Source organism: Pongo pygmaeus, chromosome 5, assembly GCF_028885625.2.
Source record: "Pongo pygmaeus isolate AG05252 chromosome 5, NHGRI_mPonPyg2-v2.0_pri, whole genome shotgun sequence".
Classification (NCBI taxonomy): Eukaryota; Metazoa; Chordata; class Mammalia; order Primates; family Hominidae; genus Pongo; species Pongo pygmaeus.
This window is the reverse complement of record NC_072378.2, coordinates 4880844-4904383: the sequence shown is the minus strand read 5'-3', so window position 1 is coordinate 4904383 and position 23540 is coordinate 4880844. Positions and strand designations below refer to the sequence as shown.

Genomic DNA, 23540 nt, shown 5'->3' with positions numbered 1-23540 from the left:
AGACACACATAGGGTCAAAATAAAGGGATGGAGGAAGATCTACAAAGCAAATGGAAAGACAAAAAAAAAGGCAGGGGTTTCAATCCTAGTCTCTGATAAAACAGACTTTAAACCAGCAAAGACCAAAAGAGAAAAAGAAGGGCATTACGTAATGGTAAAGGGATCAATGCAACAAGAAGAGCTAACTATCCTAAATATATATGCACCCCATACAGGAGCACCCAGATTCATAAAGCAAGTACTGAGAGACCTACAAAGAGACTTAGACTCCCACAGAATAATAGTGGGAGACTTTAATACCCCACTGTCAATATTAGACAGATCAATGAGACAGAAAATTAACAAGGATATCCAGGACTTGAACTCAGCTCTGGACCAAGCAGACCTAACAGACATCTACAGAACTCTCCACCCCACATCAACAGAATATACATTCTTCTCAGCACCATATCGCACTTATTCTAAAACTGACCACTTAATTGGAAGTAAGACACCCCTCAGCAAATGTAAAAGAGCAGACATCACAACAAACTGTCTCGCAGACCACAGTACAACCAAATTGGAAACCAGAATCAAGAAACTCACTAAAAACCGCACAACTACGTGGAAATTGAACAACCTGCTCCTGAATGACTACTGGGTAAATAACGAAATGAAGGCAGAAATAAATGTTTTTGGAAACCAATGAGAACAAAGACACAATGTACCAGAATCTCTGGGACACATTTAAAGCAGTGTGTAGAGGGAAATTTATAGCACTAAATGCCCACAAGAGAAAGCAGGAAAGATCTAAAATCGCCACCCTAACATTACAATTAAAAGAACTAGAGAAGTAACAGCAAACAAATTCAAAAGCTAGCAGAAGACAAGAAATAACTAAGATTAGAGCAGAACTGAAGGAGATAGAGACATGAAAAATCCTTCAAAAAATTAAAGAATCTAGGAGCTGGTTTTTTGACCCATAGCTGCAACCTTTACATTTAGATACTGCAGTGGGCATAGTGAGTTCTCCATGAGTTCACAGTGCAATGTACACAGTGAGTTCTCTGCAAGTTCAAAGTGCAATGGACATAGTGAGTTCCCTGTGAGTTTACAGTGCAATGGACACAGTGAGTTCTTTGTGAGTTCACTGTGGAATATGTGCAGTGAGTTCTCTGTGAGTTCATAGTGCAATGGACTTAGTGAGTTCTCTGGCTCATGGAAGGGAGGAATCTACTCCAAAGACTAGGGGCAAAACTATAAATAAAAACTGAGGCTGGGAGTGGTGGCTCATGCCTGTAATCCCAGCACTTTGGGAGGCCAAGGCAGGTGGATCACCTGAGGTCAGGAGTTTGAGACCAGCCTGGCCAACATGGTGAAACTCTATCTCTACTAAAATTAGCTGGGCATGGTGATGGCCACCCGTAATTCCAGCTACTTGGGAGGCTGAGGCAGGAAGAAGAATTGCTTGAACCCAGGAGGTGGAGGTTGTGGTGAGCCGAGGTCGGGTCACTGCACTCCAGCCTGGGTGACAGAGTGAGACCCTGTGTTGGGAAAAAAAAATCCATAGATGTCATACATGGTATCTTCCCTGACCACAACAGGATGAAGTTAGAAATCAATAATAGAAGGAAAACTAAAAAAATTAAGCAATACATTCATAAACAACCACTGGTCAAAGAAGAAATCAAGGGAAATTAGAAAGTACTAGAGACCAGTGAAAATGAAGACAGCATACTAAAACTTATGAGACACTTTGAAAGCAATCCTAAGTGGGAAATTTATAGCTATATTACATTAAAAAGGAAGAAAGATTTCAAATCAACAACCTAACTTTACAACTTAAGAAATGAGAAAAAGAACTACATCCAAAGTTAGAAGGAGGAAATAGTAAAGATTAGAGCAGAGATAAATAATGGAGAATAGAAAAACACAAGAAAATCAACAAACCCAAAAGTCAGTTCTTCAAGAAGATTAACAAAATTGACAAACTTTTAGTCTGACTAAGAAAAAAGGACAGAAGAAACAAGTTACTAAAATCAAAATTAAAGTGGGGACATGACTATCAATTCTAGAGAAATAAAAAGGATTACGAGAATGCACTGTGAACAAGTGTATGCCAACAAACTGGACAACCTAGATAAAATGGGCAAATTCCTAGAGACACAAAATGCTGAATTGCAAAGAAATACAAAATCTGAATAGATCCATCATTAAGGGGACTGAATCAGTAATCAAAAACCTCCTGACCAAAAACAAACAAACAGCCCTGAACCTGTTGCCTTCACTGGTGAATTCTACCAAACCTTTAATGGAGAACACCGATCTTCTTCAAACTCTATAAAAAATTGAAGAGAACACTTCCAAACCCAAGTGATGAGGCCAGGCAGCATCATGCTGACACAAAAATCCTAACTCAATATCTGAGAATAACAGCAGCGTTTTTTAAAAAGTGGAATACATTCACTTATGGTGTCATCAGATGGATTTTAAAATTCCAAGATATCTATCCATGTTCTCTCAGGCGACCACCCAGGTATTTGTATTTTTGCCTCAGTTCGCTAAATGGCATGGTTTTGAGTTTTTATAATACATTTTTTTCCCCAGGAAAGTCCTCCCCCAACAATGATGCTCACCAAGGCCATGGCACCTAGCACACTGTCCTGCACATAAAATGCCCTCAAAACCCATGGAATGGGGTTGATCCAGGAATAAAACAAGCAGCAGAGATCGGTTTGTGCAAAGATAGTAAGTAGGTACCACAGATAAGACTGAAAGCCTACAATTCAGCAGCAAACATTTTACATTTGAGAAATTATTTGCAACTAGTTCGTCAAAAGATACTGGTTTAAAGCAGTGGGTTTTCAGCCTTGACCACACAATATAATCACATGGAGAGCTTTAAACAACACTGCTGCCTGGGTCCCACTCCAGGGAATCCAATTTAATAGGTCTGTTGTAATTTGGGTTTTGGGAATTTTAAAAGCTCCCCAGGTGATTTTAATGTGCAGCCACGGATATGGATCCCTGGTTCAGGGTGAGAGATACATTAGCTGTGTGTGATTTTCATGTGTGCCCCATGGCAGTTCCTCAGTTTGGGGTCTTGGATACAGCTTTGCCCTGTTCAAATCAAAGGACTGCTTCAATACACAGTCAGCTGTTTGGCTAAATTGCAGCAGGTGGAAATGTCTTCTCAGCAGATCTATCTTTATGTTGCTTGCTTTTCAGAGTAAGAGGTTGTTTAAGGCACAGTTTGATTTAGCTTGCTTTGAAAATCATAAATAGCCTACAAACACCAAAAATGGACGAAAAGAATTTGCAAACATATGGAGTGCATTATATATGTTTTCAAATTTCCCCTATAATTAGAAATAAAAAATATATTGCTGGAGCCTTGATTCCTAAACTCAGCCCTCAGCTGTTTCCCAAAGTTATTTTAAGTTCCTCCAAGACACTTCAGCTTTCTCTGGAGGGAATTATACCCAATGGGTATAAGTGAAGAGCCCTAGATGGGCATTTACAGAAGTGTCACTCTCCAGAATCTTGAAGGCCTAGGGGAGATGCATGAGTACTGTGTTCTATACAGGTGTCTGGGCTTTGGAGTCAAGTATAGTTGATCCTACTGAGTCACAGCCTAGTCACTTAGTAACTTCAAGGTTTTGAATTTGATCTGGAACAATTAGGTAAACCTCATCTGCAAGAAAAGGCATAATGATCCTGATTGAAAAAATAATAGCAATTCTTCATACTTCCTTATCTATGCCCTTTGCGAAGAGATTTTATAGTTGCTCCCATAAACAGACAACAGACAGAATTTGTTTCCCCAAGTCTTGTATCTGGGTTGGCCTTATTTACTCTGGCCAACAGAATGCAGAGAGTATGACAGTGTGCCAGTTTCAGGGTTAGGCTCAAAGATCTTGAATGCTTCTGCTTTTTCTTTCAGAACCCCGCCATCTCCATGAGAACAAGCCCATGTTAGCCTGCTGGAGGAAGAGATACCATAAGCAGGAGAACCAAGGTACCCCAGTTGACAGCCAGCTCACCCCCAGAAGCAGAGCTAAACACACACACATACACACACCACACACATAGAGCTGAGCTGAGACCAGAAGAATGGCCCAGCTGAGCCCAGCCTGAATTGCTAACCAGCTCAACTATGAGCTAATTAAGTTCTGGGATGGTTTATTATGTAGCAATAGCTAACTCATACACACCCATCGCAGATGGGACTCAATGACATGTTGATTACAAGTTAATGGTAAACAGCAGGCCCCCTCTATGTTCTGATTTCCTTTTCCCCTTATTAAAGTTGGATCTCTTGGGTTGTACAGAAATGCATATAGATACGTGTGTATGTGACTGGTGCTTCAACTCACACATTTCCCCACTCCAAAGAGGAAACAGACAATCATAGCCTGGCCACTCAGGCCCCAAGGCCAAATTGCAAAATAAGAAATTTGCTTTCCCAGATGCAGTGGCTCATGCCTGTAATCCCAGCACTTTGGGAGGCCGAGGTGGACGATCACTTGAGTCCAGAAGTTCAAGACCAGCCTGGGAAACATAGCGAGACTCAGTCTCTACAAAAAATACAAAAATTAGCCAGGTCTGGTGGCACACACCTGTAGTCCCAGCTACTCATGAGGCTGAGGTGGGAGGATCGCTTGAACCTGGGAAGCAGAGGTTGCAGTGAACTGAGACTGCACTCCAGTCTGAGTGATAGAGTGAAACCTCGTCTCCAAAACAATAACAACATCGACAAAGTTTGTTTTTAGTCTGTTCCTCCTATATCTAAAGTCTGCAGGTCAAAGCTGTGAATAGATCGGAAGGCATGAGATTCCCTTCTGGGAACCCATCGTCCTTTGATCACTTCCATTTTTCACAGATTCTCTTCTTCTGATGTGATTAGGTAATGAGGCCAAGATTAAATTTGAAGCTCTCAGAGACCACAGGATTTTTCTTTCCAAGACTTACCAGCACTTTTAGTTTCTAACATCACAAAGACTAATTGCGGCCCGGTGCAGTGACTCACATCTGTAATCCCCGCACTCTGGGAGGCTGAAGTGGGTGGACTGCTTAAGCCCAGGAGTTCAAGACCAGCCTGGGCAACATGGTGAAACCTCATCTCTACAAAAAATACAAAAATTACCTGGGTATAGTGGTGTGTGCCTGTAGTCCCATGTACTTGAGAGGGTGAGGTGAGAGGATCACCTGAGCCTGGGAGTCAAGGTTGCAGTGAGCTGTGATTGTGCCACTGCACTCCAGCCTATGCGACAGAGTGAGACCCTGTCTCAAAAAAACAAAGAAATACTAATTGCAAGACACAACTGGGACAAAGAACATGATGAATTGAGCCTGAAGTTTCATTGCACCTAATATTCACAAGCATGTGCATTACTAAACAGTGACAAATCTTCCAACAATTCCAGTAAGTTCCCAAGACTCGTCATCCACACCAGGTATTAGACTGAGAGGGTGCCCCTCTACTTGTTACTGGGATTAAAATGGGACTGGTTTGATGAATTCAGGGAGACAGAGGCTAAAATATTATGAAGGGAGCAAAGCTTTATAGACACATTAAATAAAAACAGCTCTAGTGAAAGCAGTGCGATGGCCAAGGTTAGCTGACTCAAGGCAACTTCCTTTTTCTTTTCCAATAAACAACATTTTCAGGGAGAGAAGCCCAGGCTGGATGTAAGAATGCTTTGATGACTGCTCAGGAACATGACTGAATTCATGATGAATAAAGGAGATAAAATCCACATTTTAATTGTAAACAAATGTGTCCCTGTAAAAAACTCAGATCCAAAAGTCTATGTATATGTTAATCAAATGCAAGAAAATGTTACAGTATGTGTCACTTATTATGTATTTCTTTTTCTCAACCCCTCCCATTTTTTAAACATCTAAAGTTCCTAAGTATGTAATTACTTTCTAGGGAGTAAAAAAACCCAAAAATAGAATACCTCCCATTGACTTCAATGTGAACATTAAATACTGGAAGATTAGATTTTCATTTTCTATTTTGTCTGTATTGCTATCTTTTAAAAAGCCAAAGATGTAGAGTTTTATATGTGAGATAGAACATTGTTTTTTACTTTTAATTGTGGTAAACTACACATAAAATTTACCATCTTAACCATTTTTTTTTGAGACAGGGTCTCACTGTCACCTAGGCTGGAGTGCAGAGGCACAATCACGACTCACTTGACTTCCCTCACTTAGGAGGCTGAGGTGTGGGGATCACTGGAGCCTTAACTTCCCAGGCTCCAGTGATCCTCCTACCTCAGCCTCCCAAGTAGCTGGGATCACAGGTGTGTGCCACCATGCCTAGCTAATTTTTGTATTTTTTGTAGAGATGGGGTTTTGCCATGTTGCTCAGGCTGGTTTTGAACTCCTGAGCTCTAGCAATCCACCCTTCAGCCTTGCAAAGTGCTGGGATTACAGGTGTGAGCCACCAGACCCGGCCTCCATCTTAACTATTTTTAAGTGTACAGTTCATCAGTGTCAAGGGTATTCACATTGTTGTACAACCAATCTCCAGAGCTTTTTCACCTTGAAAAACAGAAACTCTAGATCCATTCAAAAACTGTGTTTTTTGGTAAAAAAACAAAACAAAACAAAAACCCTGAATGTAAAATGTTTCATTTCTTCACTTATTAGTCAATAATTGCAGTGTTTGCATTCTATGCAGAATACACTTCCAGGAACTAGGAACTGTGGAGAGATGGAAAAGAGATGACAAACGCGCCTGTGAGATGGAAAGTCTCCGGAAGGCAGGGACGGGGTGACATTGTATCTCTGGTTCTCCCTAAAGTTCCGCACCTAGTGCTGTGGCTTTCCATGTGCACATCCATGCCCCCTGTGTCCCTCCTTGCTTGAGCCTGACCCCGCCAGCCCCAGCTCCCGCCTGTGAGGGGATATCCAGGACCCTGGGGCCCACAACTCCAGGTGCTCGAATTTGGAGATTTATGGCGTGATGTTCTTCCCACATCCCTTTCATCCTTCCCCTCAGTGCCTGCACTGGCCAGTACCGGCCTTTCCTTGCCCACAGCTCTGCTTATTCTGCTCCAAGCAGCTCCCCTCCCTGCCTCCTTCCTCCTGCTGTGTCTCTTTCAATATGTGTGTTCCCTTCCCTCAGTAAAATAACTCTTCTTCCACTCCCTGTCTCATTCACTGGGAACCAAAAATCCACTCCATGGCATAGCATTCTCAATTTTGAAAAAAGTTGCTGAGATCATGCCACTGCACTCCAGCCTGGCCAACAGAGTGAGACTCTGTCTCAAAAAAAAAAAAAAGTCACATTCTGGAACAAAAACCAGTGTCGTCCACCTCTAGAGATGTTAGAAGTAATTGAAAGTCCTTTAGGATCTCCAGAAAAACCTTTCTTTCTCATTTCCTTCTGGCTCACGCCTATAATCCCAGCACTTTGGGAGGCCGAGACGGGCAGATCATGAGGTCAAGAGTTTGAGACCAGCCTGGCCAACATAGTGAAACCCCGTCTCTACTAAAAATACAAAAATTAGCCGGGTGTGGTGGCAGGCATCTGCAGTCTCAGCTACTTGGGAGGCTGAGGTGGGAGAATCGCTTGAACCCGGAGGCGGAGGTTGCAGTGAGCTGAGACCATGCCATTGCACTCCAGCCTGGGTGACAGAGTAAGATTCCATCTCGAAAAAAAAAAATGCCTTCTAATTAAACTATTTTCCTCAAGCACCAGTATTCAAGATACAATTTTTTTAAAAAAAAGTTATGATGGTAATAAAAGGAATAAAGTACTGACACAATGCTGAACTTGAAAGAACCTTGAAGATATTTTGCTATGTGAAAGAAGGCAGTCACAGAAGTCCACATAGTATATGATTCCTTTTATATGAAATGTTCAGAAAAGATAAATTTACAGAAAGTAGATTAGTAGTTGCTTAGGGCTGGAGGAAAGGATAGGAGGGTGGCAGCTAAAGGATATGGGGTTTAGGCGTCGTGGCTCACACCTGTAATCCCAGCACTTCAGGGGGCTGAGGCAGGTGGTCCCTTGAGCTCAGGAGCTCAAGACCAGCGTGGGCAACATGGCAAAACCCCATCTCTACAAAAAAAAAAAAAAAAAAAAATTAGCCGGGCAGAGTGGGGTGTACCTGTAGTCCCAGATACTCCGGAGGCTGAGGCAGGATTGCTTGAGCCCGGGAGTTCAAGGCTGCAGTGAGCCAAGACTGCACTCTAGCCTGGGTGACAGAATGATACTCTGTCTCAAAAAAAAAAGTTATAAAACTGACTGTGGTGTTGGCTGCACATATCTGTGAATGTATTAAAAACCACTGAATTGTACAGTTTAAATAAGCAAAATGTAGGTCTGTTAACTATATCTCAAGACAGCTATTTAAAAAATTTTTTTAATTATGAACTATTTCATACACACAAAATTATATATGTATACATACATGTTATAAAGAAAAATAAATACTCTGCACCTATCACCTGCCTAATAAATACAATTTCACCACTATCCACGAAGCCTTCTGCATGGCCTCTCCCAAATATAACCCTTTGCCTCCCCATCTAGGAGAACCATTCATCTAAAGTTTAAAAAATATTCCTGGCCAGGCTGGTGGCCCACACCCGTAGTCCCAGCTACTAGGGGTGGAGGCGCTGAGGTGGCAGGATCGCTTGAGCACAGGAGGAGGAGGCTGCAGTGAGCCGAGACTGCACCACTGCACTCCAGCCTGGGTGACAGAGTGAGACACTACCTCAAAAAAAATATTACTTTGACTATCATTACAGTTTTACTATATATGTACATATGTCTAAACAATATAGTTTAACTTTGTAAGTTTTTAAACTTTTCTATAAATGTATCCATTATATTTGCAAAATGCATTTTTCGTCAACACTGCATTTTTAAGAGCCTTCTGTGTTTTATTCCATTATGTGTATTGTTTATGAATCAACAATACTCTAAATTGAAGATACTGAAATCTACCTCACAGACGATTCATGTCAGATAATGAATATAAAATGCTTATAGCAGTGCCTGATTCATTATGGGTATTACATATGTAAAATACTGTATGTTAATAATTGTATATATTATAGCAATTGCTCCTTTCTCTGTGAATGTGTATTAATATTATTTCATCAACTACATTAGCCCTTAACAGTTTTCAAAATGTAGTAAAATCCAAGTTACACAGGCCTTTGCGAAATGCCTCATTCTAGATATTGAAAGTTTCTGTATAGCTAAGATTTGAGTTTTTCATGTACCAATTCATTTTCATGTACCAATTCATATACCAATGTATGTTTTTAAATTTAAACAAATTAAAAGAATGATCTTTATGAAAAAATTTCAGCCATTTCCAAATTCTCTTCCAAATTTCTTTATGAGCATGTGTGACAAAGCTTTAATCAGACCACAAACTGTTTTGTGTTCTGCTTTTTTTTTGAGACAGGGTCTTGTTCTGCCACCCAGGCTGGAGTGCAGCGGCGTGATCATAGCTCACTGCAGCCTCAAAGTTCCAGACTCAAGTGATCCTGCCACCTCAGTCTCCTGAGTAGCTGGGACAGACAACAGGCATGCGCCATCAGGCCCGGCTAATTTATTTTTATTTTTATAGAGACGAGGTCTCACCATGTTGCCCAGGCTGGTCTCAAACTCCTGGGCTCAAGCAATCCTCCCACCTCAGCCTCCCAAAGTGTTAGGATTACAGGCATGAGCCACCGTGCCTGGCCATGTTCTGCTTTTAAAGCATGACTTCATTTGTACCCTTCCATACAGCGATACGGCCTATGGAGCTGCCATGGTTAATGTTTGTGTCCTTCACTGATTTCCACACCAGCCACAGAGAGAGCAGCCCAGGAGAAAATGAGGCTGTCTAGTTCTTAGGTGGGTCACACATTCTTCTTGGGGGCTGTCTTAGTCCATTTGTGCTGCTATAAGAGAACATCATAAAATGGGTAACTTATAAACAACAGACATTTCTTTCTCACAGTTGTGGAGGCTGGGAAGTCCAAGATCAAGGCACTGGCAGATTCAGTGTCTGGGGAGGGGCCGCTTTCTTGTTCATTAGATGGCATCTTCTCCCTCTGTCCTCATATAGAAGGAGGGGAAAGGCAGCTCTCTGAGGCTTCCTTTATAAGTGCATGAATCCCATTTCTAACCTCCCAAATGCCCTACCTCCTAATACCATCACATTGGTGATTGCATTTCAATACATGAGCTTTGGGGGAACACAAACTTTCAGACCATAGCAGGGGCCATAGTTATTATTATTATTATTATTATTATTATTATTTTGAGATGGAGCCTCACTCTGTTGCCCAGGCTGGAGTGCTGTGGCACCATCTCGGCTCACTGCAACTGCCGCCTCCCGGGTTCAAGTGATTCTCCTGCCTCAGCCTCCTGAGTAGCTGGGATTACAGGCGTGCACCACCACGCCCGGTTAACTTTTGTATTTTTCGTAGAGACAGGGTTTCACCATGTTGGCCAGACTGGTCTCGAACTCCTGACCTCAAGTGATCCACCCGCTTTGGCCTCCCAAAGTGCAGGGACTACAGGCATGAGCCACTGTGCCCAGCCCACAGGCCATTAATTTTCTCCATTGCAGCCATTGGTGCCAGTTTCCACTCTGCTGTCCGAAGGCAGTTTCAATCTGTAAGCCAACACCAATTGATTTGTAGCAGCTGCCTGGAACCCTGTGCTGACAGGAACTGTGAGGTCAAGCTCAGGTTCAGCAGGAGGGCATCCTCTGATTTAGTACAGGTGTCTGCAATAGATACATTTCCCTGCAGTGCTGCTCTTAACTGTAAAGAGATGATGTTAAACAACTCCAGGGCAGTGCTAGGATCCTAATGAACATAACCTGATCACTCCCTGTGCTTCTGAGTCAGACAGCTCTCTCCTTTCACCAATACTGCCTGTATATGGTTATGATATATTTACAAGCACATTAAGTTTATGGGCACTGTCATTGTATTTTGGATTTGCACCCTGACCCAGGCATTAATTTATTTAAAAGAATATTTTAACATTGTCAAAGAGTTGGGCACCTTTAAATTTTCTTTTTCTTTTTTTTGAGATGGAGTCTCACTCTGTTGCCAGGCTGGAGTGAAGTGGCAAGATCTTGGCTCACTGCAACCTCCACCTCCCAGGTTCAAGCGATTCTCCTGCCTCAGCCTCCCAAGTAGCTGGGACTACAGGCGCATGCCACCACACCCAGCTAATTTTTGTATTTTTAGTAGAGACGGGGTTTCACCATGTTGGCCAGGATGGTCTCGATCTCTCGACCTCGTGATCCACCCGCCTTAGCCTCCCAAAGTGCTGGGATTACAGGCATGAGCCACCGTGCCCGGCCAATTCTGTTTCTGTTCTTTCTAACTTTATTGCGTTATGGCCCAGAAATGGGATGTGTAACATTTTTGTCCTTTTATATTTACTAAGTCTATATTTTTTTGTTTTCAGAATATGATCAAAGAAATTTCTATTTCTTTGCAAGTCTATTACCTCAGATTTTTCAAAATTATGTTACTATTTTGGGTATACATATAGATATGTTCTCAGTTTCATGTGCTTTTTTTTTTTTTTTTTTTTTTAACCATTTCTGGCCTTTCCATCTTGCACTTTTCCTTCCATACCCTGTGCTCTAGATTCTATGATCTAGTATCTGTTTGTCAGTTAAGACTGCTCTCAGCTCTAGAGACCAGAAAATCTGACAGTGTGAATAAGCAAGGGAAGGAGATAAGGTTGAAGAGGCAGGCTCAGGCCAGTGTGTAAGCTTTTATTCCATCACAGTGAGAAGCCAGTGGTAGGGTCTAAATGGGACTGTGGGGGTATTATCATGTTTTCCATGTTTTTAAGAGATCACTCTGGATGCTGAGTGGAGAATGGACTGTGGGAGGGCAAGAGAGGCAGCAGGGTGAAGGTGTGGAGGCAGTCTTGGGCAGCAGGCCAGTGAGTGACGAAGGTGGCTGAAACTGGCTGTAGAAACGCAGAGAGCAAGAAAAGGCTGCAATCAGGATGCGTGCCGCAGGCAGGGCCACAAGACTTACTGTGGGATTGCATGGCGGGTGAGAAGGGAAAGTCAGGGGTGAGTCCTTGTACTAGAGTCATCTGGATACTCCGCTCAGGGAAGAGGCTCCACACCTAGGGGTTATCAGCAGCCAGAGAGTAGGACTTAAAGCTGCAAGACTCTGTGGGGTCACTCTTGAGAAGGGGGCAGTTTATATCTCTCAATACATTTTTCAGCTGATATTTACATAGATAAAATTTATTTTGCATCTTCAAAATATGCAACATTTTAAACTAAATGGTTTGCTGGAAAAGCTTCACAGTGCTTCCAAATACAATTGGTAGACCATCAGGATCAATTTGTGGAGTTTTGGAATGTCGACAAAGGAGAGGTACATCCCTGATGTTTCAGTCTTGGGCCACTGCTACCACACACAAAGCAACTGTCTGGTGACAACCACATTAAATGTGAGGTGACCAAGAAGCAACGCTTTAAGCCTTTTACATCTTAACATGTTATTTGTAAAACATCTAGCTGCCATATTGTGATCTAGGAAATTAGTAGGGTTTTTTTTAATTGACTTGCCATGCCTTATAATTTTGCTGTTTAAAATAATGGGAAACAGGTTCTCATTAGGTTTTTCCTTGGAAAGAAAATGTGACATTTCAGTCATAGATTACATTTTGACTTTTTTTTTTTTGAGATGGAGTCTCGCTCTGCCACCCAGCCTGGAAGTGCAGTGGCGAGATCTCGGCTCACTGCAACCTCTGCCTCCCAGGTTCGAGTGATTCTTCTGCCTCAGCCTCTTGAGTAGCTGGGATTACAGGCATGCGCCACCACATCCGGCTAATTTTTGTATTTTTAGTAGAAACAGCGTTTCACCATGTGGCAAGGGTGGTCTTGAACACCTGACCTCAGGTGATCCACTCACCTCGGCCTCCCAAATTGCTGGGACTACAGGCGTGAGCCACAGCACTCAGCCAGATTACCGATGTTTTTAATGGCAGATGACTTTCCAGCCTTGTCTTAGTTTTAATTTTTTTTTTTTTTGAGATGGCGTCTTACTATATGGCCCAGGGTGGCCCTGAACTTCTGAGTTCAAGTGATCCTCCCACCTCAGCCTCCCAAAGTGCTGGGACTACAGGCGTGAGCCACGGTGCTTGGCCAGATTACTGATGTTTACAATGGCAGATGACTTTCCAACCTTGTCTTAGTTTTATTTTTTTTTGGAGATGGGGGTCTCACTATATTGCCCAGGCTGGTCTTGAACTCCTAAGCTCAACTGATCCTCCCACCTCAGCCTCCCAAAGTGCTGGGATTACAGGCATGACCCACTGTGACCGGCTTAGTTTTAAATTCCCAATTATTCACTTTGTAAAATACTTAATTCCATTTCTTCCACATCTCATAGAAAAACTGATGCTCCAGGAAGATGTATCACCAATATTCTGCTGTTTTTGTATCTGCCCGTGCAGAACTGGGGTTGTGCCTTCTCTAGTTTGAGAAGCATGTAGCAACATACTTGATTTTGCCCGGAATCAGTAACGTACCGCACGCTGGGAGCCGCAGTCTCTTAACCGCTCCAAGCCCGTGACAGAAAAACGAAATGGAAAAATGACTTAGGAGAATTATCACTATTAACCCCCAGAAACAACACATTATTAAAAGCGGTTCTGAAGGGCTATTTAAAAGGGAAATCAATAGTAGTTTCAAAGGAGTCCTGTTGTGAGGCAAAAATTGTGCTTTACCTTCCTTCACAAACTTCCCTAATGTTTTGGGAAGGACCGATGCAAACTTCTAGTCCTGTTGGCCTGTGTTAATAATGGCCAAGAGGTCCCCAATGGGTAACAGAGTCCTGTAAACCAAACAGTGCGAGAAGTCAGAAAAGCAGCTGGGTGTGGCCCCCCAAAGCAGCTTAGGGGGTTACTTAACTGTGCGGCTACATTTCTTGACCATATACTAAAGGAACTGGGCCTTTCCATGTGATGTTTTCCTTTTATAACGGTGGCAGGAAGCGGTCCCTCTGAAGGGCCTGACCGAGGTATGCGCCGGCGCCAGGCCGGGGTCCAAGGGGCGCTCCGAAGCGGGGCCCATAGAGAGGGTTTAGGGCAATTCCAAGGGATGGCGGGGACGGAGGAAAAGTGGCGTTGAAAAGGCAAAAGCCAGATTCCCAGCCACTGGATATTTCCACTTGAGGCAGTGAATTTACAGCTTCAGACATCCACCAAAGAGCGGCTGCGTGGGCTCCTAAGAAGTGTAGGAACCGTTCAGAAACCCGGCGCCGCCAGCCCCACTCCACCGCCGCCAGGGGCGCACAGCAGCAGGTATGCGGCCGGAGGGAAGGGGCGGGGCGGGAGGAAGGGGCGGGACGTGCCCCGCCAGAGGAGGCCGGGAGGACCAGGAAGCCGGGAGAGCATGGCCACGCTGCGCCGGCTTCGGGAGGCGCCGCGGCACTTACTGGTTTGCGAGAAATCCAACTTCGGCAACCACAAGTCGCGCCACCGGCATCTTGTGCAGACGCACTACTATAACTACAGGGTGAGTCCGGTTGTCCTCGGCTTCTCGGGCCGTGCTCAGTGCCCGCGTGCGAGAGAGGTTTCGGGAGAGTGATAGGCTTCGCGGGGCGGGGCAGCCGGCGGTGGGCGGAGGGGCGGGGGCCCTCGCCCGGCTTGCTGGGAGTTGTAGTCTCTTAACCGCTCTAGGCCAGTGGCTTGCAGGGCTGCAGGACTACAACTCCCAGGATGCGCCGGGCGTGGGGGCGGCACCCAGTCTGGAGGGAGCTGTTGTCAGGGGAGTTCTGGCTGCTCACTCGTGTCAACCCGCCGCACTGGGAGTGAGTCCAGGGAGGGATTCGAGGTTCAGGGCCGGGACCAGGGAGTTAGGACGGTGTGACGGCTGCGATGTGCAACTGCGGGGCAGCCACGTGCACCTCGCTTTTTTCCCAAATCAGGGCGGGTCTCGCGCCTCCTCCCCAGCACCGCCTCCCTCCCCAGCTTGAATCCCTCTCCCACCTGCATACCTGTGGCTGTCACCAGAGCATCCTGCCTAGGCTCGGCCCAGGAAGCCACTGATTTTCTAAATTGGTTGTGGGAACTAATTTGATATCTGAGAAACTTCAAGAAACCAACCTTATCATGGGGGATGAAACATTGTACACTTTAAATGGATCCGCTTAGTAACTAAGGTTTGACTGAGCAGTGTTTCAGAGATGTTAAGTGGTGACCTGATCAGTCAGAACAGGCTGGTGTTTGAGCCTTGGGACAGTGATGACTTTTACAGTGTGGCAACATTTGAAGCCTGCCCTGTTTTTAACACCTATTTTGGATGTCAAGCTCATCACAGCAGTCAGGGATGTATACTTTAACTCACCTGTTGCATTTTTCTGTCTCGAAAATGAAAACATACAGGAGCACCATTGCTTGCACATAGATTCTTAGTAATTGGATGTCCATAAATTAATTCCTTATGCCCCGACAGATAGTTTGTTTCATTCCAGGATAACACCAGGGTAAACAAATCAAGGGATATTCAATTATACTATATTTTCTTGAAAATAAAATAGTGAAAGGAACAGGACATAAAATATACAGCATTGCTAATTTGCAAAAGATAAAATGCAAGCACGAGTTTTCCATTAAAAGTATTCTGTTCAATCCCCTTCCTGTACTGTACGTTTGAATGCAGAAATGAAAAGTAGTCAGATTTCTCTTTGCCTGAGATAGGTAAGTTAATGTGAGAGTTTTGTTGCCCGTGTTTTTATGTTCCAGTGAAACTCGTGGAGAAATAACAACTTTCATGATTTTGTTTCATTCCTAAAAACCGGGGTGTTGATCTTCATGGAAGTAAGACCTTGTTTGTATTACACATTCCAATAGGTTTCATTTCTCATTCCTGAATGTGGGATACTATCGGAAGAACTGAAAAACCTGGTCATGAACGCTGGACCGTATTACTTTGTGAATAATTTACCTCTTCATGAATTAATTACACCTGAATTCATCAGTACCTTTATAAAGAAAGGTAGGAAAAACCTGAAATGGCTGTGAACAAGGCTGCATGAGGAAGGGTAGGGAGACCACATCACAATGCTAGGGCTGTTCTTTTGTTTCAGACAGGGCCAGTGGTATAGTCTGTGTGGTCAGGTGCACACACGTTCTCCCCCGCATTTTCATCCTGTTCTTTCTTGTACCCTCTTTAGGTGGTGGTTTCTGATTGCAGTTGCCCACAAGTGTTGGATGGGGATGTTGTAACATGACAGTATCCATCCCCTTAAAATGAGGATTAATGGAGAGGAGAGACTTGCAATCTGTGTTCAGATGCACTGCTGTTGAAGATGTGGCTGCAAAGACACTATGCTGTTAGCAGTCCCACAGCAGCTGTCTCACAGGGTTGGTCTCCGGATACAGCCATGGCTACTGTTCACAGAGCAAAGTGCTCGTTGGGGTCCAGTGTCTTCTGCTTAGATTTTGTAACCATAACCCCTCCTCTGCTCACCCCATTTCCACCCATATCTGCTGGGTTGGACTGGTTTGTTTCAGTTGATTCCTGGGAGCCATTTGTTTGAAACTATTTCAGAGGGCCTTTAGGGATTCCACCCACACTACATAAGTCACCTGTACAGTGGCCACATGCTTATCTTGTGGTAGCCCCCACGTGTGTCCTCTCCAGTGAAGATATGAAGAATTCTAGTTACCGGTAGCTCGTTTCATTCTGACACTGCTGGGGCTACTTATGAGCTGGGCATCTTGTCTGGTCTCATCACCGTTATTCCTTTCATCTATTTTGAGGTCTGACACCACTCTGTCGATTACATGGACACTGGCTGTAGCAGGCACTGTTAAATATCTTACCAAATTTAACCCTTGCAACAACTTTATGAAGCAGGCCTATGATCCTCATTTAACAGGTGAGGAAACTGAGGCTTGGAGAGGTTGAGTAGCTTTTGAATCTTAACCTGGAACTCTGCCTCTAAGATGTGTATGTTTATCTAGAATTCTACTTTGGACCCCTCTCCGTGCATCCCCAAAGGTCACGTTCCGTTCTGAGTCAATTTTTTGCTTGATGATAGTAAGCTTGCACAAATAGGCCCTTGGTCGGGGAGTGAACTAGCTGGCGCTTGGTCTTCTGCATGCTCCAGCTTACCTTTAGCAGATGTTTGGTTTATTGAGTGAGCTGGAGCAGTGGTAGAAACTGACCTTTAATTACCTGGAAGACTGGTTATCTTGTAAAAATAATCCACTAACATCTTGCAGGTGTAATTTCTTGTTTTAAATTTTTCCTCTGTACTTTCTCTTACAGGTTCTTGCTATGCACTAACATACAATACAAATATTGATGAAGATAATACTGTTGCCCTGCTACCAAATGGTAACACTTTATTTTTTCATCTTTCTCTAATTGTTAAAAAAAAAAATGCATACTGTAAAAAAAAAAAAAAAAAAAGTCTGCTGGGCATGGTGGCTCATGCTTGTAATCCCTGCACTTTGGGAGGCCAAAGTGGGTGGATCATCTGAGGTCAGGAGTTCGAGACCAGCCTGGCCAACATGGCGAAACCATGCCTCTACTAAAAATACAAAAATTAGCTAGCGTGGTGGCGCATGCCTGTAGTCCCAGCTCCTTGGGAGGCTGAGGCAGGAGAATCGCTTTGAACCTGGGAGGCGGAGGTTGCAGTGAGACAAGATTGCGCCACTGCACTACAGCCTGGGTGACAGAATGAGACTGTCTGAAAAAAAAAAAAGAAGATATTCAAAAGAATGAGTATACCATGACTTATTTATTTCATCTTTAGTAGAAATTCAGATTATTTCTAATTTAACTATTATAAATAATATCCTTGGATGTATAATGTATAAATAATATCTGTTACAAGACATGTATACATATAAATAATATTCTTGTGATATAAATAAGATCCTTGTATGCAGTTTGTTACATTGATATCTAACTGCTCAATTTGCCTTGCTTTCTTTTAGTCAGACAACATAAGTTCTATTTTTGGTATCTCTTATGGGAGTTATTATTTGATTTATAGGGAAATTAATTTTGTCACTGGATAAAGACACTTATGAAGAAACTGGACTTCAGGGTCATCCATCTCAGTTTTCTGGCAGAAAAATTATGAAATTTAGTAAGTATCATGTGTGCTCCATCTGTTTCTAAGAAGTCTATAATCTTCTTGTGGCAATTTAAATTTAAATGTTTGAATTGCCTCTAATCTCTTTGTTCAAAAAAATGTGGCTTTTAAAAAAAATTTATCAAACTTCTGACTCGAGCTTCACAGAGGATAGGATGATGCTTTTAAGTTCATTTCTTTTCAGCTGTAGATGCATTTAATAAAGATTGTAGACTTGGACTGGTCAATTAAATATATATGTTTTGGGTTAAACCTTGGCAGGCCGAGGTGGGTGGATCATGAGGTCAAGAGATTGAGACCATTGTGACCAACATGGCGAAACCCTGTCTCTGCTAAAAATACAAAAATGAGCTGGGCGTGGTGGCGGGCGCCTGTAGTCCCAGCTACTCGGGAGGCTGAGGCAGGAGAATTGCTTGAACCCGGGAGGCGGAGTTTGCAGTGAGCCAAGATCGCACCACTGCACTTCAGCCTGGCGACAGAGTGAGAGTCCATCTCAAAAAAAAAAAAAAAAAATTCAAAGTACTGAACCCAAGATAGGAGTCTACAACTTATTCTTAATAAAGAATTTCCTTTGGTTTCCCCAAGTCTTTATGATTACTAGTAGAAATTCACCCATGAGTGAAGAGATGTTTTGCTGACAGCATCTGGCTCGAACATCAATAGCTAAGGCTGCCACATCCATAAGTAGATTAAACCTGACCTCTCAAGGTCCTCTGCCCTTGGTCTTTGACCTAGGAAACATATAAATTGAAAATGTCTGTTTTTATTAGCTCTCAAGGTTAGACGTGCCCACCAAAGGGATCTTATTTATTTGGCAAACCAAAGGGAGTAGAAGAAGAATAAAATAATTTTACTATCCATAAAATTTCCCAAAATTCCAGTTGTTAAAAATGTAACTGTTTCCATGGTAGAAGCTGTACATATATGAATGAAATATATGTTCTTTTTTTCATTTTCAAAGTTGTTTCCATTGATTTGATGGAATTATCCTTAAACTTGGATTCTAAGAAGTATGAAAGAATATCTTGGTCCTTCAAAGAAAAGAAACCATTGAAATTTGATTTTCTTTTGGCTTGGCATAAAACAGGTATGAAGAATAAATTATGTAATGATACAGTGATTTTGAAAGTAATTGTTCATTAAAGAGGAGTAATGGAGGATTGAGTGATGATTCACTCTTATAGTCAAGGAATATTGTATACGTATATATAAAAATATTATTAAGGAAACTAGCCCTTCTGACATCTCTGAAAACCATAGTTCAGGATCATGTAGGCATGCAGGCCTTTCTGCCTGAGTCTCTTTGGGTTATATGTAGATCCAGAGATCTTGAGAGTGGCTTCAGAGCAGCTAAATTTCATCTATGTCTCCCCTTTCCTCTCTCCAGCTTAACCTTGAACAGCCTTGTCTATAATATTTTTAAGTAGCACCGATTATAGTTATATACACAATCTGCTTATTTATTATCACAGGGTACTGACTCAGGCCTACCATTAAATGTCAGATTAATGTGTTATAACTTTTAATTGATTAGGACACTAAATTTAGTTCAAAGTTTGCTATTCACCACACAGCGTAATCTGCCTAAAACGGCCACGTATGTTGCTCCTTTTAGAAGTGTATCTTTGGCCCAGATAATAGTGGATCAAGTCATCAGGAATTATGGTGTAGTACTCTCTTTTGGAGGATAGGAAGCATGGTGGTCTGTTTTAGAAATAGCCCCATCTGTCTGCTCCTCGTGGGAAGTGTCTGGTCACTGGGTGCTCCAGGTTGCTCCCATGAGTCCTAGGTCTGGCCTTCGGTGCCTCTCCTTCCATATATGGTAGATAGAAAAGAGGGCAGAAAGGCTTACTGAAGTTTCAGTTGCGTGAAGTCTTCTATGCAGATCATCCAGACATTGGATTCTGGATAGCCGCCTGTTCCTAAAGCTCCTAACTATTTTAAGGATTTGTCAGGACTGTGAAAGGTCTGAGATTTCCTCATACTTGCAGGCTAACAAGGTAGCCTGCCACAGTCTCAGGGATGCTGGTAGAAGACACATAAGCCCTGGGTCAGAGACACAGGACTTAATTACTTAGAGGAATGGTAGTAACCAGAATATATTAGTCAGGGTGCTCCAGAGAAAAAGGACCAATAGGATGGATGGATGGATGGATGAATGAATGGTTGGATGGATGGATGGATGGATGGATGGATGAGAGGAGATTTATTAGGGAAATTGATCATGCAGTTATGGAGGCTGAGGAGTCCCACGACAGGCTGTCTGCAAGTGGGAGACCCAGGGATGCTGGTAGCATGGCTCAGTCCAAATATGAAAGCCTGAGAATCAGGAAAGAAGATGGTATAATTCTCAGTCCAAGGCCAAAGCCTGACAACCTGTGGATCTGCTGGTATAAGCCCCAGAGTCCAAAGGCTAGGGAACCTGGAGTTCTGCTGTCCAAGAGCAGGGGAAGAAGGGAGTCCCAGCTCCAAGGGACAGCGAATTCACTTTTACTCTGCCTTTTTATTCTACCTGGGGCCCCAGCCGGGTAGACGGTGCTGCCCACAGTGAGGGCAGATCTTCCCACTCAGTCTCCCCACTCACCTGCCAGTCTCCTCCAGAAACGCCCTCACAGACACACCTAGAAATAATGCTTTACCAGCCATCTAGATGACCCTTCATCCAGTCAGGTTGACACCTAAAATTAACCATCACACCGAATATCACCATTTGTACCAGTTCACCAAGTGCCATTTGCCAGAGTGACACCAAGCGATGCTGGCACATGCAGTAGGTTGCATTACAGGAGAGGAACCTGGAGTTTAAGAACTCCAGTCCTTTGTAAGGGGCAGTAAGCCTGCTGATCTCTGCCTGGAGAGAGGGAGGGTGACATTATTTCTATTATACTGGACAGTAAGCAATCCTGCCCTTTGCCATGGAGGGAGTGCTATCTCTGTCTTCCAAGGCCGTTGGCTACACAGACATCCCTGAAAAGATACGCTGGATTTTACTGGGTTTTCAGAGTCAAGCTGGGATGAGGTTCAATCACCATTCAGTTTCTCTTCTTTTTCTTTAATAGAGGTTGTGCAGATAAGCTCCTTCTCTCTGGAGTTCACTAATATTATTCATACATCAGGAATGCTTTTGGTTTTAAGTGTGAAGTTGAAATTTTTTTATTAGCACAAACGGTGAAACTAGTTTGGGTCTGATCAGAAACTATTGTGCTTTTCCAGGAAAAGTGTGAAAAAGATGAACGTTTACAGAACTTGGGCAAAAGGAGCTGAAAGCAGCTTTAAATAATTTTAATTTGAATGCAGCTCTGCACAGCTTCCGTCTTACTCAATCTTACCACTCAAATGGGAATGGGTGGGTTCAGGGATTCACTAAACTTGCTTACGATGGTCAGATGGATTCAAATGGCCTTGTGTGGTGTGTTTTTAAGGTTCAGAAGAATCAACAATGATGTCATATTTTTCCAAGTATCAAATTCAGGAGCATCAGCCAAAAGTAGCACTGAGCACGTTGAGAGATCTCCAGTGCCCAGTGCTGCAGAGCAGCGAGCTGGAGGGAACGCCAGAGGTGTCCTGCCAGGCTCTGGAGCTCTTCGACTGGCTCGGCGCCGTCTTCAGTAATGTCGACCTGTGGGTATCTGAACTCCCTGTGTCTTCCAGGGCTCTGGCCTGCTGCTTGTTTTTAATAGGCGTTTAATACTTTGGAAGTGATCATGTGATGGATATAAATGTGTTATCTCTCTCTTTTTTTTTTTTTTGGTGACAGAAATAATGAGCCTAATAATTTCATATCAACCTATTGCTGCCCTGAGCCAAGCACAGTGGTGGCAAAAGCTTATTTGTGTACCATCACTGGCTTCATACTTCCAGAGAAGATCTGTCTCCTATTGGAACATCTCTGGTGAGAACTCTTTACCTTTTATATCGCTCATGAGTGCTCTATAGAACAGTATGTAGAATAGTATAGATTTTTTCATTTTGGGAGGTAGTATATAAATAAAATGTACATTGAAAGGAAACTCAAATCCCCTCTTGCAAAGACCATACATTGAGTATAATCCTATTTAGTAAGCATATCTTCTCAATCTTCCCTTTTAAAATGTCAGATTCAAGTCTTGAAGGTTTTCCTTTTTAAGCCCAACATCCTTTTTCACATTTATTGGTTTAGTACTTTGATTTTCTTCAATAGGAAGGCTGGATATTAAAAATCTGGTGAATTATCTTGCAACATTTCAGTTAACTGAGACTCTGAGAACAGTACTCTTAATAGGAGGGACACTATCCTTAAACACCTGTGGGGTTGTTTTGGTTTCTTTTTGTCTTAAAGACCTCCCAGAATGAGGGTGGGAACAGCTGAGGTTTGTTTTGTGTGTTGTATATTAGTTAATCCTTATGGAATTCACAGTGTGACATCAGGAACTTATCACACACCTCTTGATTTTCAAAAATTAAAGCTAAGATCTAAGCTTTATTAGAATATCAGAAATACTACTTATCCTGAATAAATTTTTTAAAAATATAGACATTCCTAACTCTCTTTTAAAACTCTGTTTAACAATTACCTTTTTTTCAGTCACTACTTTGATGAACCGAAGTTAGCTCCATGGGTTACATTGTCCGTTCAAGGCTTTGCAGACAGCCCTGTTTCTTGGGAAAAAAATGAACATGGTTTTCGAAAAGGAGGAGAACATTTATATAACTTTGTGATTTTTAATAATCAGGACTATTGGCTTCAGATGGCTGTTGGGGCAAATGATCACTGTCCACCATAAAAAATAAAAAATTAAAAATCGTGTTTGCTTACGTTTATGCTTGCTTTCAGATTTCTTAATGGTAAAAGGTCTATGTGTCCACTCAGGCTTGTGTGATGGTGACATTTCTCAGATCAGCATTTGCTAGCATCCTGCCCTGCACCTGAGACCTGTCTGTGATGGCAGCAGGGCCTGCTGTCCAATGAATAGCTCATAGTTGATTTCTGTCTGTCAACATAAGCACAGGGTTGTGGGTTACTACATGGTACACTGGGCCAGGATGTCCAGGGACCGGGGATATTGGTCCCCATCTCACCCCATTGGTTGAGATATATTTTGTTCATTACAACCTTTTCAGATAATAAAAAGAAATCTCATCCTTACCAGGGCCAGTCCCTGTTGTAAGTGCTGTTTATATATTACCATGTTAGAATCTCACACCAACCCTTTGAGGAAATGGAGGCACAGTGTGTAAATACACTACCGAAGTTACAGTGGCAGTGGACCTGAGACTTGATCTCAGGCCAGCCTAGTTCCTGAGTGTGTTCTCACGCTAATGCCTCTGGATCAGAGAGGGATCAATGGATACTGTAAATTGTTACAGAACAGGTTGAAAGAATTTTATTTCCAGCAGTAAGGCTGATAAGGACCAGTTGAAAACAACTACAACTTTAGAATACATATGAAAAACCA

General features: G+C 42.8%; 2 protein-coding genes across 8 annotated transcripts in view; one reads left to right on the top strand and one right to left on the bottom strand.

Moving 5' to 3' along the window:
* The window catches only part of LOC129038292 (uncharacterized), a 39893-nt gene extending 25281 nt beyond the window's left edge, over nt 1-14612 (bottom strand). For 3 of the 7 annotated variants that reach the window (XR_010126556.1, XR_010126559.1, XR_010126560.1), the window contains exon 1: nt 14431-14567. The gene's annotated coding sequence lies outside the window, so the exon portion shown is untranslated. Of the gene's footprint in view, nt 1-5125; nt 5263-13312; nt 13828-14430 lie in introns of those variants that run through there. The other 4 variants (XR_010126561.1, XR_010126558.1, XR_010126562.1 and 1 more) reach the window with 3 other exon arrangements.
* RPP40 (ribonuclease P/MRP subunit p40) lies at nt 14332-22890 on the top strand. The gene is made up of 8 exons (XM_054493312.2): nt 14332-14510; nt 15848-15992; nt 17271-17339; nt 18004-18099; nt 19067-19192; nt 21528-21726; nt 21863-21997; nt 22670-22890. Exons 1-8 carry the CDS (start codon nt 14388-14390, stop codon nt 22866-22868), a joined length of 1092 nt encoding a protein of 363 aa, XP_054349287.2. The 5' UTR covers nt 14332-14387; the 3' UTR covers nt 22869-22890.
* The last annotated feature ends 650 nt before the right edge of the window (nt 22891-23540 follow it).